Source organism: Hermetia illucens, chromosome 2, assembly GCF_905115235.1.
Source record: "Hermetia illucens chromosome 2, iHerIll2.2.curated.20191125, whole genome shotgun sequence".
In the NCBI taxonomy this organism is placed as follows: domain Eukaryota; kingdom Metazoa; phylum Arthropoda; class Insecta; order Diptera; family Stratiomyidae; genus Hermetia; species Hermetia illucens.
In genome coordinates, this window is record NC_051850.1 from 184,117,206 (window position 1) to 184,136,040 (window position 18,835).

At 44.8% G+C, this 18,835-nt stretch overlaps 1 protein-coding gene across 1 annotated transcript in view; it reads left to right on the plus strand.

Annotated features, from left to right (window-relative positions):
* LOC119647856 (RNA-binding protein Musashi homolog Rbp6) overlaps positions 1-18,835 on the plus strand; it is a 1,519,969-nt gene that overhangs the window by 807,614 nt on the left and 693,520 nt on the right. The window contains exon 5 of the mRNA XM_038049124.1: positions 12,547-12,639. Within this exon, the coding sequence (XP_037905052.1) occupies positions 12,547-12,639 (93 nt within the window). The remainder of the gene's footprint in view (positions 1-12,546; positions 12,640-18,835) is intronic.

Consider the following 18,835-nt stretch of genomic DNA (forward strand, 5'->3'; position numbering starts at 1 on the left):
CAGATAGTCGCGAAGACAGAGAACACCCTTAAGGTCTTCTGTAGACTGAAATTAGTTTATCTGCATTAAACGATAACTACAATGTCTTTCACCAAATTGGGGCTGCATAAAACAAGATCAGACTCACCTAGGACTCTACCATGGTCCTCCTATGCTTGTCAAAATCCTTGTCAGACCCACACTTCCAGCTGATGTTTCTTCGCAAGCATACTGCACGTGTTGGTTGTATCTGAGCTTCGCATCTATTATCCCCTCCGAAGTATTTGATGCCGGTTTGAGTCCCAATTTGAATGCGAGCTTGGTTTATTTTACACCGTTTGGTGGTGAGGACCGCTTCAATTTTTCCTCCGGTATTGTCATACCAAAAATTTTTAACCAAAATTTCTTTAGAGTATAACTTTAGATTTTTAGATCCTTTGCGACTACAGCTAGTGTTGGGTTGTCGGGGTAAAACACCACAGTGGCTTCCTCCGAAATTGGAGATTCAATATATTATTGTATATGATTTTCCACAGAAGTGGCCTAGTACGGAGCCCTGTGGGACACTCGCGGAGACACCGTACTTCTAGAGTCAGTAAATAGCTATTGACAACATGTCTCTTGAAAACATGTGCTATGGTATCATCATAAATTTCTGCCCCTTCAATGCTTTCAGGTAATATTACTTCTTGATATTGATATGTTGACTGATTACTTACTTCTAACCGTTTCTAAAAAGGGAAGAGAATCACTCATCAAAAATCAAAATAAGACTGAACCCCAGAGGAGCCTCCTGATAATGGATAAAAAGGAGTTGCGGTGCAGCTATTGAAGGAGGCCTTTTTTATGCTATCACTAGAACCATGTCCATGAGAAAACAGTTGATGGAGAGCCTCTCTGGAATGGCTTTCCATCAACTATTCTCTTGGTTTGGTTAGTTGGTTGACGTGTAGGGGATAGTTAGCTGAAGCTTTAGAGGAGTCATTATAGTAATTCATTTATTTGCAGAAAGTCTTTTGCGGACCTCTCGGGACTTTTCAATTGAGAAAGGAGTCGTTATTGGGCGGCACTTCCCTGTCACTCTGCTTTTTTTGAAAGAGGGTGATTCAGACTCGGTGGTTTCAAACGAACTTTTGTTGATAATGATTGACCTGTATGGACTCTCGCTTAAGAAGTCGACAATGCCGACTGGTTCTGATGCTAAATTGCGGAATGAAGGACACGGGGGAATCGCTCAGAACCATAGTCGCTAAATAGCCAGGCTGGAATGGAGTAGAACTGCTTGGAATGATATATAGGGTACAAATGGGGTTCTTAAATATATATAAGTTTTCGTTATATCGTATAATCTTGATGATCTTCTGGATGCAGCGATTAATGCTGGTGAGATGAGTTAACGAAAAGAAAATGTATCTTTTGGAGGCGAAAAACATCCTTTGGGAGCGAGTAGCAAATTGGATCATTAATTGGATGTCTATAGTACCAAACTTTACAGGACAACATAACTATACAGATTATAATTGATATTAGCTGACAGGACACTTAATATTAAGCTTCACTTGAAAATAGGGATATCTTTTCAGTAAAATACTGCTGAAGTTTGTATTTGTTCATATGTGTTGGACTTTGTTAGATTAGCCGAACTTAAATGCTGGAACTGAAGTTTTGTGGTGCAAGGTATTCTGCTTTTCAACGCAAAAACGGAAAAGAGCCTATACACTATCCTTTGGAATAGCTGTCGACCAACTTTAGAGCATGTTGTGATTTTCGTTTTTGCCTGCGCTCACTTTAAATTTTTCACTTCAAGGTCGACGTCAGCGAAAGTAAAAATTAACGGGATCGGGACCGGCTGATGAAGTTGGCAGCTGATCAGCTGGACACAGCAAGCAGAACTTTTGTCATTCGGGGAAAATGTAGCTCGTTCTAGTTTTTGATGGAGAAGAGTTGTTTAAAGGCTGAATAGCTCCGCCCGGGCAAGGACAATTTGGAGCTAAAAAAAAGTGATAAATGCAGGAGAATTGAACTTTGGACTGCGGTGATGAGTGGAATATTTTTATTTGATGAAGAAGAGGCAAAACTTTAAAAAATTAAAATTGTTCGAAACGCAGGCATTTTATCAATTGATCTAAGAATTTATTTTGGTTTCAAATCCTCCAATAGAATGGTCTGAGGATTCCAAGGAAAGGAGGGAATCTCGAGGCAGAAGAGGCATCGCCGCACTCGCGCATAGTCGAGTCGTTATTTTTTTTATCTTAAATTCTCATTTATCTCGCGTGTTAATTCATTTAATTTCGATATTGGTTGTATTTTTTTAGAATCTGTCGCGCAATCACGCATCGGTTTAAAGGACACTTGAATTTTTGTGCAATGAGGGAGAATCGGAATGCTCAAGGACACACCGCGTTGCCAGATTTAACGGCTTCAGACTCCTTTTTGTCAGGCTACTTGAAATCAAAGGTTTATGGGAACAAGCTAAGGACCGATATCGGCCGAAGCATTGGTCAAAACGGTGAAAAACACTCCAAAACGGGCACTATTTGCCGCACAGGTTCAAGGCAGTCAATAGTGCACATACTTCTCCCTGAATCCTCTTAAATGATTTTTAAAATGAACAGCAAAAAGTGCTTTCTTCACACCCCCACCTCGACGATCAATTTTGCCATTTTTGGAGGGTTTTGAGATAACTCTTTCCTCTTGGTCGTATCCGGCCACTTAGGATTGCATTTCACCCACCAGGAATCCTGTTTTTATCAATACAATGTTCATGATATATCCATTCAGTAAGTATATATTTTCTCTTTTATTTTCTCTTTCTCCATGCAAGCCTACTTAGATGTCCACTTTGAGTTAGCCCAACTGTTGCTTGCCTGTTTTAGAAAACAAAAGCTGTTCCCAAAAAGTGCAATAAATGCGTCATCCTACCCTGCTCCATGGGATCACAATAGGCTACTTCATTACTAGACGGAGTTATTCTCGTTTTGCCTCCTTTCTTTTGCACGTGGCATTTGACTGCGCTTTCTTGGTCTTTTGTAGTTTTCTTTGGATAGATCGAATCATGAATTTACTCGCATCCCAATCTTCTTCACATCTTAGTACCCTTCAACACCAGATTTTCTGGAACTTTTACCTCTCGTAAAGTTTCCTCTAGATTCCTGCTTAGTCTAGGTTCTCTAGGATCCTGTCCCAGTTTGGGTAATCGGGGAAGATGTCCATTTTAAACTAGTATAGGCACCGAAAATACTCCCCAAGTCCCGTGAGAAACTGCTTGCTTTTTCTTCGACCATTCCTTGATGGTGGGGATCAGTTTATTGTCCACCATTCCTTTTCCGAGTGTTCCCAACGCTCTTGCTATCTACTTCCAGATCTCCCTCTTTCGAATTTCGCAATGTCGAAGAGGCAGAAGTAAGTCTTTGATAGAAGACCAAACCAACAAAACAATGTCAGTGTCAACGGGTTGAACGACTACGCTACCACTAATCCTGGAAGAAAATCCATATAGGAAACTAGCTAGTTATTTATGAGGTTCTAATTAGGCAGCTATGGCCCTAAAAAATTTTTGCTTTGATGAATATCGAACCGGCTGTACGGCTAGTGTTTAGACCTGTGGGATGACATGTTAGCCCGCTTGGAGCAGAAGTTGACAACTGAATGCATCTCGTTTTTAATCACAGCCTCAAGGAAGATGATGATGGTTTGTCAATTTTGGAAAAGTCAATACAATTGCTTTGGAAATACACATAATAGCATTTCTCACAATTTTGTAAGGATTCTGTCTGGGGACTGCCGGGGTTCTTCAATCTAACTTTCCACAATTTACTGAAGCTAAGCCTTATCGAAGAAGATCCAGACCAAAATTTTCGGTAGCTGTGAGCTTTGTCCTACCCTACGATGTTAAAGAAATTAGTTGTAAAGTAAAGAGAAGACAAAGATGCATCAAATTCAGATGCTTCAAATGTTAGAAAGACTACCACATGATTGTTCAAATGTGGTGAATGGTGAGGCAGTAGGCATTAAAGGTGTGCAAAACATTACATTAACTTTGATTCGGCTTGACACTCGCCGTTGGCATTGACAACTGCCGCCATGAATTCTTCTTTTTCTTTAACCTTTGTCCCGTTCACAAGTAGGGTCGGCTCGTCGTGATCAGTTTAGCTATATCGAATGCCCGATCTGGGTGCAATCTCGAGGCTTTTAAGTCCCCATCCAGCGTATCAAGCCACCAACTGCCGCCGTGAATTATAAGGCGGTAATGTTCAAATGTGATATCATATTACAATATCACTTTTGTGATGGGGTAATGTTAGGTAATGTGAGGATATTTGATAATGCGGTAATGTTAGCTGGCGCGGTGATATTTGGTGTTGTTAAAATGTTTAATAATATTTGAAACGCTCTCGGTGATTGAATCTAAATAAAGCTGAATTTTTGACGACTGATCTCCATGAAATATGCACAATCACTATCAACGGCATTGACCTACCAAGAACTGGGCGATTTAAATATCTCGGATCAATGCTAGCCAACGGAAAATTGAAACTATGAAATTGCTCCACACATTAGCAGAATCCGGATTCCCCAACCGGTGTTCTTTGTGATCGACGTACCAACGAACGTCTCAAATTTACAATTTAACGCAATATAGTCCGCCCTGTCATCCCTCATGGTTCTGAGTGTAGGCCGACTGTAAAAGACGAAGGACGGCGTCTTGCGGTCACAGAGGCGAAAATGTTGCGTTGGACCAGTGGCGTAATACGTCTTGATCAGATTGTGGATATCCGCGTTCGATATGTGGTTGCACCGATCGTGGAAAAATTGGATGAAGGGCGTTTTCGATGGTATGGTCAGGCAATTCGCGCTAATGAGAATTCAGTTGCCAAAATTGGCGTGAGCATCGAAATCGATGGTAAGGAACTAAAAGGCCGAACGAAGGAATGGTGGCTTGATACGCTAGATGCGGATTTCATCTGCATACATCAGGCTTTTGATAGAGCCAAATAGCAAGACCGATCACGGCTAGCCGACCCCGCTTGTGGAAGGGACAAAGGCTGAAGAAAAAGGGGAGGATGCCATATGTTATTCACATAACACGGCGGACTTATTTCATGCTATGGTCACTTCCAAATTAGAAAAATTTAAATGGTCAAATGATACTACAAAGCAATGGAAATTTTCTGTTGACCTTCATTGGTGACCTAACAAAAAAAAGTTGTTCATTGTTTCCACATTTCAGTTTCAACTCCAGTCCATTCTCCATTTCTGAGAAATTCTATAATTTCATGCTCATCATATGGCTTCCAGTACAGAGTAATACCCAATGGAAAAAGATTTTCCACAAAGTCAGTTGTAGTTGCACTTATGGCTTCATTTTGCTGGAACTTTCCATTGCTGGTCACAGACTGGCTTCTGATTCAACGAAATAAAGCAACCTACCCTAGCACAAACCCATCGTCCTTTCCCAGGGTGATTCAAAAGTATTAAATTCGTTGGATGCCAACGAGGCTCTTACAACTCATTTCTGTAGCTCCTTATCTCCCCCCAATAAGTCACGGCGTATCATACTAGTCCAGCCTTTATGAATCCTGTCGCGTGAATTTCACACTCCCTAAGTTTCAGGGATTTTTTTTTTTATGATAAAAATTCAACGAGGGAAAATCATTTTGAAATTATCCTTGCCGACAAGTTCTTGTTTTGCTTTAATTTCCTACTTTGCAGGAAGAGTCGGGTGTGCTTCTGTATAGAGTTATTAAATTGGTAATGTATAAAGAGATAAAATTGAGTGTCCTGTAAATTGAAGAGTTCAATCATCTCTGGTCTGCAAAGTGGGGGATGTAATTTGGGGAATCTATTAGAATGAGGTCGTCCGTAAATTTTAATTGGTTACATCTTTTACAGTCAATAAAGTTATAAGTTGTCGATGGGGAGATGTGGGTTTATGTGGATTATTCAAGGAATCAGGACAATGGTGCTTCAGGAACTGAGTCGTTTTAGAGGAAGTCCAAAAGCATGGGCTCAATTCTCTTGAATAGTGCAGTCTAACCATCAACTAAAGTGTGTGTGTGTATGTGTATGGTGGGGGAGAAGCTACAACTTCTGAGCACTCAGGCCGTGTTAGCCCATTGTACTCGCCACCCCCGTCTAACGGAATATTCCGTATTCGTTAACGTATCGCAGGCTTTCCGTTAGTGGATGTGATGCTACCCGTCGCAATTGGAGAACATCGGCACCAAAGACCTGATGCCTGATGCGTCCATAGACGGGGCATTCACATAGGAAATGCTCCGTGGATTCCGCTTCCTCATTACAGGAGGGACACGTATCATCTTGACTAATTCCCATTCTGAACATATGCCCGGCTAGTGAATTATGTCCTGTCAGAATGCCCACAATACACCTGCAAGTCCTTTTGCTTTTCGACAGGATAAACTTTGCGGTACGTATGTTCGGTTCTGACAGGAAAAGTTTGGTGTGTTGAGCAGCATTTAGGCTCTGTCACCTGTTATTATCGGAAACTTGTTCCCAGTTTTTGAAGACAGACTTAGCTAATACTCCAATTGCTCGCTCCGGTCCCGGCATAGGGGAGATTGACCCCTCTTTCGCTAAAGCGTCCGAGATTTAATTTCCCTCTACGCCACAGTGACCAGGTACCCAGAGTATTACCACCGTATTGAATCTAGACATAGAGTTCAAACGGTTTCTCCATTCCTGAACGATTTTCAAGGTGATCAAAAGACTGCTCAATGCCCTCATTGCAACTTGGCTATCACTGCAGATTGCCATGCGCCTGCCCTTCAACCACTCGCCAATCACCCAGTTTGCCGCCCTTAGGATCGCATAAACTTCGGCTTGAAAAACCGTTGCATATTGTCCCAAAGGAAAAGCCCACTTCTCGTTTTTATTCGAGAGGTAGACGCCGGCTCCAGAACTCTCTTCTGTTTTTTAGCCATCGGTGTAGATGACTTCCGTATATCCCGCCACGCATTCCTCTGGGACTTCCCAGTCCTCTCTACGCTTCAGGGTAACTTCATATCTTCTACCAAACAGATGTATGGGGACACGAGAGTCGGAAGGCATTGTAAGAACTGGATTCATTCCTCCCAATAACACTTCCAATGCTCTGTGCCCCCCACATCCGTTGTTTTCCCATAGATCTAATCGAATTAGCCTATGAGCTGCTCTCATTGCAGCGCTTTGAACAAATATATCTAGGGGCTGCAAATTGAGTAGTGCATTCAGAGCTGCGCCGGATGTCGTGCTCATGGCACCAGTGATACCCACACACACAGTTCTTTGCAGTGCGGCTAGTTTACGGTGAAAACCTTTTTGTCTCATTTTAACCCACCACACTACGGATGCATATACTAACATCGGCCTAATGATGGCAACGTATATCCACATTACCACATGAGGCCTGAGTCCCCATGTCGAGGCAAAGGTCCGTCTGCACAGCCCATAAGCTGTGAGAGCTCATTTCATCTTTACCTCTACATGTTTGCTCCAAAGAAGTTTTTTTTATCTAGAGTGACTCCCAGATATTTAACTTCTCCGGAGAGTTGAAGGGTAGTACCCCTCATCGCAGGGAGACAAAGTTCACCCAGTTTTCTCCTTTCTGTGAATAATACCATTATGGTTTTATTTGGATTAACTGACAGACCATGTCTGAGGCACCAGCTGTCTATCAAATCAATATCAGCATCAACGGCGCAACAACCGGTATCCGGTCTAGGCCTGCCTTAATAGGAACTCTAGATATCCCGGTTTTGCGCCAAGGTCCACCAATTCGATATCCCTGAAAGCTGTCTGGCGTCCTGACCTACGCCATCGCTTCATCTTAGGTAGGGTCTGCCTCGTCTTCTTTTTCTACCGTAAATATTGCCCTTATAGACTTTTCGGGTGGGATCATCCTCATCCATACGGATTAAGGGTTCCGCCCACCGTAACCTATTGAGCCGGATTTTATCCACAACAGGACAGTCATGGTATCGCTCATAGATTTCGTCGTTATGTAGGCTACGGAATCGTCCGTCCTCATGTAGAGGGCCAAACATTCTTCGCAGGATTCTTCTCTCGAACGCGGCCAAGAGTTCGCAATTTTTCGTGCTAAGAACCCAAGTTTCCGAGGAATACATGGGGAGTGGCAGGATCATAGTCTTGTACAGTAAGAGCTTTGACCCTATGGTGAGACATTTCGAGCGGGACAGTCTTTGTAAGTTGAAACAGGCTCTGTTGGCTGACAACAACCGTGCGCGGATTTCATCATCGTAGCTGTTATCGGTTGTGATTTTCGACCCTAGATAGGAGAAATTGTCAACGCTCTTAAAGTTGTATTCTCCTATCCTTATTCTTCTTCGTGTTTGACCAGTGCGGTTTGATGTTGTTGGTTGGTTCGTCTTCGGTGCTGACGTTGCCACCATATATTTTGTCTTGCCTTCATTGATGTTCAGCCCAAGATCTCGCGTTAATCGCCGCCTGCTCGATCTGGATGAAGGCAGTTTGTACATCTCGGGTGGTTCTTCCCATGATGTCGATATCGTCAGCATAGGCCAGTAGTTGGGTGGACTTGAAGAGGATCGTACCACTTGCATTTACCTCAGCATCACGGATCACTTTCTCGAGGGCCAGGTTAAAGAGGACGCATGATAGGGCATCCTCTTTTCGTAGACCGTTGTTGATGTCGAATGGTCTTGAGAGTGATGCTGCTGCTTTTATCTGGCCTCGTACATTGGTCAGGGTCAGCCTAGTCAGTCTTATTAATTTCGTCGGGATACCGAATTCTCTCATGGCCGTGTATATTTTTACCCTGGCTATGCTATCATAGGCGGCTTTAAGGTCGATGAACAGATGGTGCAACTGTTGTCCATATTCCAACAGTTTCTCCATCCCTTGCCGCAGAGAGAAAATGTGTTGCTGATTTGCCTGGAGTGAAGCGTCTTTGGTATGGGCCAATGATGTTCTGGGAGTGTGGGGCTATCCGGCCTAGCAAGATAGTGGAGAATATCTTATAGATGGTACTCAGCAACGTGATACCTCTATAATTGCTGCACTGTGTGATATCTCCCTTTTTATGTATGAGACAGATAATGCCTCGTTGCCAATCGTCAGGCATTGATTCGTTGTCCTATACCTTGAGCACAAGTTGATGAACCACTTGGTGTAACTGATCGCCTCCATATTTAACCAATTCGGCTGTAATTCCATCGGCTCCTGGCGACTTATGATTTTTTAGCCGATGAATTGCACGGACTGTTTCTCCTAAACTTGGTGGTGGCAGTATTTCTCCGTCGTCTCCAGTTGGCGGGACCTCCAACTCGCCGATGTTCTGGTTGTTCATTAGCTCATCAAAGTACTCAACCCATCGCTCTAATATGCCCATTCTGTCGGAGATCAGATTTCCCTCTTTGTCTCGGCAGGATGAGCATCGAGGTGTATAAGGCTTCATCCTGCTGACTTGTTGGTAAAACTTCCGCGCCTGGTGCGGTTGCTCCCTGTACTTTTCTAGTTCACAGACCTGTTGGTTCTCCCAGGCTTCCTTTTTCCGTCTGTGAAGTCGCTTCTCCGCTCGACGGAGTTCGTGATAAGTCTCTGTGCGTGCCCGCGTTCGGTATGCGGTATGCGGCATTCTTCCGTTCCGTTGCTAGCTTACATTCATCGTCAAACCAGCCGTTCCGACTCCTTTTGCGGCTGGGGCCAAGTATGTTTGTGGCCGTATCCATGATAACGTTCTTCAGGTGATTGTGAAGATCATTTGTTGATGCTTCATCTCCAGGTCCTCTGTTGACTGCGGTTATTGCGACATCCATTTCCCTCTTATAGGTCGCGGAGGGTTGTGTTGTGTATGGCTTCAGTGTTCACTCGCACCTGATTGTCAGAGGGGATTCTAGGTGGTATTGTTATTCGAGCTCGGAGCACCATGCCAACGAGATAGTGATCCGAGTCTATATTGGCCCCCCTATATGTTGTGACATTCATCAAGGCTGAGAGGAGGCGGCGTTCGATCAACTCGTGGCCAATTTGGTTGAAAGTGGTCTCGTCTGGAGAGGCCCACGTATGTTTGTGGACCGTTTTCCGCGCAAACCAGGTACTTCCTACAACCATTTCGTGTGACCCTGCTAATTGAATAGTCCGCAGTCCGTTATCATTTGTTTTTTCGTGTAAGCTATGGGAGCCAACGTATCGCCTGAATAAGGGCTCCTTCCCTACTTGGCTGTTAAAATCCCCAAGTATGATTTTGATATCATATATGGGACAGGCTTCGAGGGTACGTTCTACCGCCTCGTAGAAGGTATCCTTCTCCGACTCTGCAGTCTCCTCTGTAGGGGCATGAACGTTTATGAGGCTTATATTTCTAAACTTGCCTCGCAAGCGCAGAGTGCATAACCGTTCGCTTATGTTTTCAAAGCCGATAACAGCAGGTTTCATTTTTTGGCTGACTAAGAAACCTACTCCGAGCACATGGTTTACTGGATGACCGCTATAATATATGGTGTAGTGGCTCTTCTCCAGGAAACCGGTCCCTGTCCATCGCATCTCTTGCAGCGCTGTTATATCAGCCCTATATTGGAACAGGGTATCGGCTAGCTGCTCGTCAGCTTCATCTCTGTACAGGGAGCGCAAATCGTTATTCCGTGTTCGTTGCCGGGTCCGTCGTTTTAAAATCCGTCCTGCCCGAGGCTCCTGTTGTGGCTTCGTAACAAGTTGTTTTCCGTGTAGGGTTGTCAGCCCTACCCAACCTCCAACCTGGAGGAGTTGGTACAATTTGTCCCGTTTTCAGGCGCGGGAGACTCGCCTTCATCCTTCTCCGTCTGCAGCTTTTCGTTAAGAAAGAGCTCCCAGCGGTCTCCGCGTGGCGGTGGAGATAGGGTTTGGTAGTAGAGCTGTTGGTGTTGGCTCAGCAGGCATTTCCCAGGTTTTATGCTCCATCGTGGGTACCAATACACGTTTCGCCCTGGGACCTATACTACCCTTTGACCACCAAATCAACGGCACGTTGTATATTCCTACACACCGTTCCAAGATCACGATGAACAGCATAAGCATAAGCTTGAGCGTGTATTGGCTAATTTTGCAGTTCGCATAGTAGTGAGTCGATCAGCATACTCCTTGGGGGCAGCCCTTCGTTGCTTCTGCAGTCAGGTAGGGATCGACACCTTACCTCAGCGCATAGCAATCTCTGCGCTAGCATAGCATGGATCCACTTAATTAAACCATCATCAAGACCATGCGCTCTGGCGGCATCACAAAGTTTTTGAAAAGGCGCACAGTCAAAAGCCCCTTCAATGTTCACGAACACCCCCATCGCGTACTCACCATTCAAAGTTGCATCCTCTATCTTTGTGACCAAAGAATGAAGAGCAGACTCACAGGACTTTCCACGTTGGTAAGCATGTTGGTAGGTGTGACCAAAGTGCGTTTCCACTAATGTGACGCTCCACCAGTCTCTCCAAACCTTTCAGCAAGAATGAAATCAAGTTCTTTGGATTAGAATAGTCATCTTTCCCAGGTTTCGGTATGAAGACTACCTTAACCTGTTGCCAAGAGGAAGGCACGTAGCCCAGAGCAAGACATCCTCGAAAAATATTTCTTAGAGGTTGCTCTTAATGCTCCATATCCTCCTTTAGCATTGCCGGATAGATGCCATCCATGCCAGGTGCTTTGAAATGTTCAAAACACAGTATGGCACCTCTCACCTCTTCATGGGTAACAGCCGCTTTCGCAGTGTTCCAGTTCCCCTTGCAACACTTGCGTGCTGAAGGGGTTGCAAGAACTGTCAACTCTTCCCCTACCACTTCTATCACCCGTTCTCCCGGGTGGTGTACTTCTAGGAAGGTCTGTACTGAATCCAGTCTGGAGCTCGTGAGAGTACCGTCGGGTTTTCTAAGAGTATCAATTAAAGCGCTTGGAAGTAACGCGGAAATGCAGGATAACTTCGCATCAGATTCAATTTGAAAAGACCCAAAGGACCTAATACAAATATAACCGTCCTTTATCGTACTAGAATCACAACAAATGTTTGGGTTATTTTTCAGGTTCCGCTCCACTCCGGAGCTCCTGAAAATTTAATTTAATCCTTTCATATTCTAAGGGAAACCTTCAACCCTTCGTATTTATGATTCCTTACATTCGATTAATTTTCCCAAGTTAAAAGGATAACTGACTTGAAAACGGGAATAATATCCATTTGTTCTCGAGGTTAACAGAAGGTCCTGGTACAGTCAATGTATAAACGAAATTACTTATTAAAATATTATTTTCCTTGTGATTTTATTGGTTTTGTTTAAGAGTTATTGTCAAAAACAAGGACGATAACAATGTGTGGTGGATGCGGAAATGAATTATTTACCAGAACAAGCAAATGTTTTGCTGGTTCCTCTGTTCAACCGTGTCCATCCCTAGGTTTAAGGATTTATTACGCCCATCTGTTGATGTAGCAGGTCCACTCGGAATTAGAGGTCCCCATGAAAAAGTGTTCGAAATTTGAAATTTAATCAACAGCAATCCTTTAGATACCTTTCGTCCTTACCGCTCAATAAATCAACCCATACTGATATCATTGCTTTTCCTTATTTCCAGATGGTGACGAGAACAAAAAAAATATTTGTTGGAGGCTTGTCGGCCCCAACAACGCTCGATGACGTCAAAAGTTACTTCGAACAATTTGGACCGGTAAGTACGACCCTAAGCCTGCTTGTCCTGACTCATCCAATAAATAAATTACCTGAACTGACCGCATTATCTACTCAAAATCCATCCTGCTAATCCCCACTCCAATATCCTGGGAAAGTTATTTCAACAGTTCTTCGCCAGAGCCACAATATCCTGCGAAAGTGCTCCCCAGTCTCTTGCGGCAACAAGACATAATAGATACCCATTTAAATACTCTTTTGCACGAAATAACGTCCATAAAACAAGGATGCCCATATAGCTGCAAGGATGCTCCTACGTGCATGTATGATATGTTGGCATAATATGGAAATCCGAAGTGCTTAAAATTTAACCAAAATTCCTCGAAAATATCCACCACTAGTTCGCCATTCTGTGACTTGAATACGCAGCGAAGCCGCCCCCGGGAGAACGAGACTGGGAAGATTAGGAGCGGAGTCTGTAGCGGATCTAGAGCGAGAGTTGCAAATCCATGACATGTTATCATATCCAAACAGAAAGTGTTAGTTTACTGATTTGCATATATTCGGAGATGGAGGACGGTGAAAGCGAAATGGCGAGCCTGAGAGGCGAAATTAATTAATAATTGCAAAACCAGTTGAAAACGAGAAAATTTGTTATCACGATGTAAACTTTTCCGGTAGGAGGTCAATGCATATAGTTGACCTCAACGAGTGGATACAGTGTGAGGTACGATATGAAGGATAATACCAAGTACATTCAAAATGAAAGAGGATTAAACTATTTGCATGGACTGAATGGATTGGGAGCTAACTTCTGAAAATTGTGACCTTTTCCAGTAGAGTTGGGAAAATTTGGTGGGGATTATTTAAAAAACAGGATATGATAGTGAACAGTTTTTCAAATTACTCGAAATATTCATATTCTGAGAACTTTTCGTGCAGAAATCCCTATCTCTTACTGAAACTGGTGCCGGAAAAATCAGGGATGCTTTTGATATGTATGAATGCGACACTTAACATCTTTTTCCCTGGGTATCGTTTAAGAGCAGTAATCAAGTCATGAAACCTCCACAAGATATGCTACAACAATAATCCTGGAGATTCCTGGGCTTTCCACTTGCAAACTTCAAAACTTTGTTACCACAAAAACGCCTTGGATGTCGTCTGACCTGATGTCCACGACTTCTAATTATCGAAAATGCCAAATTGCGATTGACTCCTGGAATGTGCGTACTCTCCTTGACAACAATATCGAGGACCCTCAAATTGTTTGCTTTGTCTAACTTGAGGGAGAACTCTGGCCCTCCTGGGATGATAGGACTCTGGAGAGTACTTCTCTCTCTCCCTAGCGGCACCGTCCCTTTGTACTCTGGAAAGCCTAGTGGTAGCAGACCCGAATTTGTTGTTCGACTTTTGCTAGCAGCTACCGCAGGACGTGCTCCCATAACCTAGAAGGCCGTTGCTGACAGGATTTTCACTGTAAGATTCCGGGCCAGGTTGAGGAGTATCACAGTTGCGCAGTACTGCACGTCAACGGACATTTCTAAGATAATGAAAGAGATTGTCTTCTTTGAGAAGTTACAAGCAGTTCCGGAGAGGTTTCCTAAAGGTGACATTTTGGTGGTGATTAGTGACCTAAATTCCTGGTCCTGACGACACCTTCCTGGGGTATTTGATGAGGTGGTATTGTTTTGGTGACCGCAGGGACAACGATAGGAGGTCTGTGAACTTCTGCAACTTTCACCGCCTCTTTATCGGCAGCAGACTATTCAAGCCCAAGACATGTCACAAAATCGACTGGGTTTCCATTGACCGACTACGAACATCTAATCACATCAGCCATATCAGCAGTAGATTTAGGAGTTACTTTCTGAATAGGCGTATTATTATTATTATTCTGTTAAGGGAAAGTCAAACCGCGTCCTTGAAGAACTAGTGTGCCCCTTTTACTGGTTATAGTGCACCTGTTGATCATAGTATCTCAAGCAGGCCTGTAACCGTTAGGAACTTTAGTATGTTCCCCACTTCCAGAAGTTTCAGCTTTGCATCTGGTATTAAGTGTTCTCCCAGATGTATCGACCTACTTTGCACAAGTGCCGGACACTGTCCCAGGCCGTGCATAGAGGTTTCGTCCTCCTCCTCGCAGAACCTGCAGGCAGAGTCCGTAGATATCCCTAGCTTCACTAGGTGATAGTTCAGCCGACAATGACCAGTGAGAATTCCCACTATGATTCGCAGGTTCTTTTTGGTGAGGTTAAGCAATCCTTTGGGCGCATGAGTTCGAATCCCCCAATAAGCACCCTGGAATGCTCCATCCCTGGTAGGCCCGCCCAATATAGTTCCCTCAACCGTTTCTCTTCGTTTCTTAGATTCATAGCCATGAAACCGTTTCCGATTCCACAGAAGGGTTCTGGCCCGTGTAAAGGCATCCCTGCTCCCTTCTTGGCTAGTTCATCCGCTGCCTCATTGCCTTCCAACCCAGCATGGCCTGGAACCCAAAGTATCCAGACCTTGTTGGACGAGCCGAGTGTATTCAGTCCCTCAAGGCATTCCCATACCAGTTTAGAGTTCACCTGGTTGGACCTAAGTGCCTTGATCGCTGCTTGGCTATCGGTGAGAATAGCTATGTTCTGCCCCCTGTAGTTCCTTTGCAGATTAAAGGAGGCACATTTGTCTATGGCGTAAATTTCCGCCTGGAATATGCTAGTGTACCTGCCCATTGGCTCAAAGTATATTTTCCTTGGATGACACCGCCACCCGCTCCCTCTGCTGTGAGGGATCCGTCAGTGTACCAAGTAATCAGTTGCTGGTTTAAGCCGTATGTCGCAGCCACGCTCTCCCAGTTTGCCTTGTTACTCCAACGTGTTTCAAACTTCTTATCGAAGTGAAATCTTGTTGTCACGTTGTCCCTCGGTATCAGTAATTCGGGATACCGCCTAGAAAGGATATCAATCTTCCTTCGATTTAGGCAGCTCCCCGCCTCACTCATACTACCGGCCATCCTGAATATTGATCTCCTTGCCTGCATCTGTATGTGCAGATGGAGAGGGGTTAATCCCAGAAGGACCTCCAGGGATGCCGTTGGGCATGTCCTCATTGCCCCACTGATACACACGCAAGCCAGCCTTGGGAGCTTATGTAATTCCCTGGCTTGTGTGCTGAGTTCGATTCTTTCTGCCCAGATTACCGCTCCATAGGTAATCATTGGCCTTACTATTGCAGTATATATCCAAAGTAGTATCTTCGGGCTACAACCCCATTTTTTTTCCTGCTATGGATTTGCAAGTCATCAGAGCCCTCGTGGCTTCTCGACAAGTGTTTCCGACATGTGTCTTCCAGAGTAATTTTTGGTCTAGCGTGATTACCCAATATTTGACCTCTGTTTCTCGTTTCAACTCCATATCATGTAATGTTATGGCTTTCAGGTGATCCAGCTTACGCCTCCTAGTGAATGGTACTATGGTGGTTTTGGTTGGGTTGATCCGCAGTCCCACCTTCCTGCACCAGGCACTAGTAACCCTTAATCCAGTTTGGATTCTATCACATAGGGTGCCTTCATATTTGCCCCTACAGATTAGAACAATGTCGTCCGCGTAGCCCTGGGCTTGTATTCCAGTATTAGTAACCACGTCCAGGAGTTCAACCACTACCATACTCCACATCAGCGGCGATAGTACCCCACTCTGTGGACAGCCTTGAGTGGTGTTCATGATAATAGAATTTGTACCTCTCGGTACCTTTATTTGCCTGCTTTCTAGCATTTTGCCCATCCAGAGTGCCAGGGTGTTTCCCACTCCTTTGCGGCTCAGGGCATCCTGTATCTCTGTGTGCGATGTGTTGTCGAATGCTCATTCGATATCCAAAAACGCGCACAGTACAATTTCTTTTGTTTCTATGGCGTCCCGTAGTATCTCTGTCAGCTGATACAGAGCAGTTTCAGTTGATCTTCCTGCCCGGTAAGCGTGTTGACAGTGATGTAGGGGATTACGCTTTAGAACGTTAGTTCTAATATAATTGTCTATGACCTTCTCCACCGTTTTGAGTACGAACGATGTTAGGCAGATTGGTCTGAAAGATTGAGGATGAAAAGGATCCTTTTTACCCGCCTTCGGAATAAAGACCACTTTTGCCCGTCTCCATGCCCTTGGTATGTAACCCAGTGCTATGCTCCCCCTTACCACCCTCAGAAGAGACTCTAAGATAATTCCTAGGCCTCTCTGGATAAGTGCTGGGAAAATGCCGTCTACTCCGGGAGATTTCATTGGTTGAAAAGTTCCCACTGCCCATCTTAGCCTAGCTTCTGAGCATACCTCTTTTGCTAGTTTCCAGCTCTCTTTCCTTCCCCTTTTATTCGTTGTTGGGGTGTCAGGCAGATTATTGTCGCCTGCCGCCGAGGGGTAGGACCCCGAGAAATGAGTTCTAAGAAGCAGGTGTACCCTGTCCTCCTCATTCTCGGTGAATGTCCCATCTTCCTTTTTCAAGCAGACAGAGGATATTCCCCCGTATTTGGCTACAGCCTTGTACAGCCTGGTTGCTTCTCTGATCTGTTCAATCCCTTCACAGAATTCGCTATAGCTGTTCCGTTTCGCTTCCCTGATCGCGTTGCTATACGCAGTCAGTGCATTTTTATACCTCCGCCAGTCCCCGGTTTGTTTTGCCCGGTTAAAGAGGTTTCGTACCTCCGTTCTCATTCTGGCTAAGTTCCTGTTCCACCATGGTACATCCCTTGATGACTTGACTGTCTTGGCCGGACAGCTGGCCTCATATGCGTCAATGACGATTGTGTTGAGGTCTTCCACCACCGTTTCTAATTCCAATTCGCTCTTTATGTCACCGCCCCCTTGAAGGTTGGCAATGTTGTTGCTCAGGTGTATTATGTATGATTCCCAATCCGTTCTCGTGGGATTCCTTATTATTCTTTTTATTTCGGAGTTACCCTCAATGTCGAATCTGATTATCCTGTGATCAGACATTGCGGGTTCATCCGACACCCTCCAATTCCTGACCATCCCGTTCATTAGGGTATTTCCTAGAGTTATATCTAGTACCTCTTGTCTGGTGCTGGTCACAAATGTTGGAGTGTTCCCTACATTGTATATTTCTAACTTATTACTAAGAATAAATTCGAGAAGGTACTCACCTCTACGATTAGTGTCGCTGCTTCCCCAGACTTCGTGGTGGGCGTTGGCATCGCAGCCGAGAAGAAGTGGTAACGCCCTCTCTTCGCAATACTCCATCAGCTTTGCGACTTGTTCCGGTGGAGCCCGGCTCTCGTCTGCTGGGAAGTATCCCGATGCTACAACTACCTCTCGAGTGCTCCTCCCGGCTTCCAATGAGACTTGGATAGCCACAAGGTCCCCGGTTAAGAACTCTGAAAGACATATGCATTTTAAATTACGTTTGAGAATTATGCAAGCTCTTGGTTTTTCACAAGAGGAGTCACAAATTACCTGCATGTCTCCTCCTTGCAGACCGCGAATCTGCCCCCGGTACACCCAGGGCTCCTGAGCTAGCACTATTCCAATGTTCTCCTTGGAATTTGCCCTTGCAACCACTGCAGATGCAGCTCTCGCATGGTGGAGGTTTATCTGGGCTATCCTAGTGCTGGCCATTGGCTCCGTTATTGTTTGGAGCTCTTCTCCACTGTCGGAGTGTCACCCTCCTCCTCCGACATGGCGCTTTCCTGCGCGTCGCTGTCCCCGCCTAGGAGTCCTAGCTCTAGGCCGTCCAGCTTCTGCTCTTCACTGGGCAGCAGGTCTATTTCCCTGGTTGATCCAGTTCTTTCCGCCTCTATGGCTTCCGCGACTTCTTCAGGGACCTCGGTAAGTTTTCCACCCGATGCCTCCACCGAGGTCTCTTTCCTTGGCTTTTCCTTGTGCACATGCACGGGTATGTTGCTAAATCGGTAGTTGATATGACAACTCCGAAGTTTAATTGCCTCTAGGGATCGGTCATCTACCCCGATCGTGAGGAGTTTACCCTTTCCCTCCACCTTGCTTCTGAAGACTCTCCATAGTCGAGTATGGAGATCTTCGTTCTGAGCAATTAGGAGTCTCATGTTACTATTGCCGCGGCCTTTGGGAGAAAAACTGTCACCATGTGGGCTCCTGGTATATCATCTCCAGCACATGTTGACAGTTCCACCCCTTCTAAGCCTGGCAATCTAGGAATTATGGTTCTAACACATTCTGCGGTACCTTCCGTCGCGCAGTCCACCAGTATAAGGCCTGGTCGAA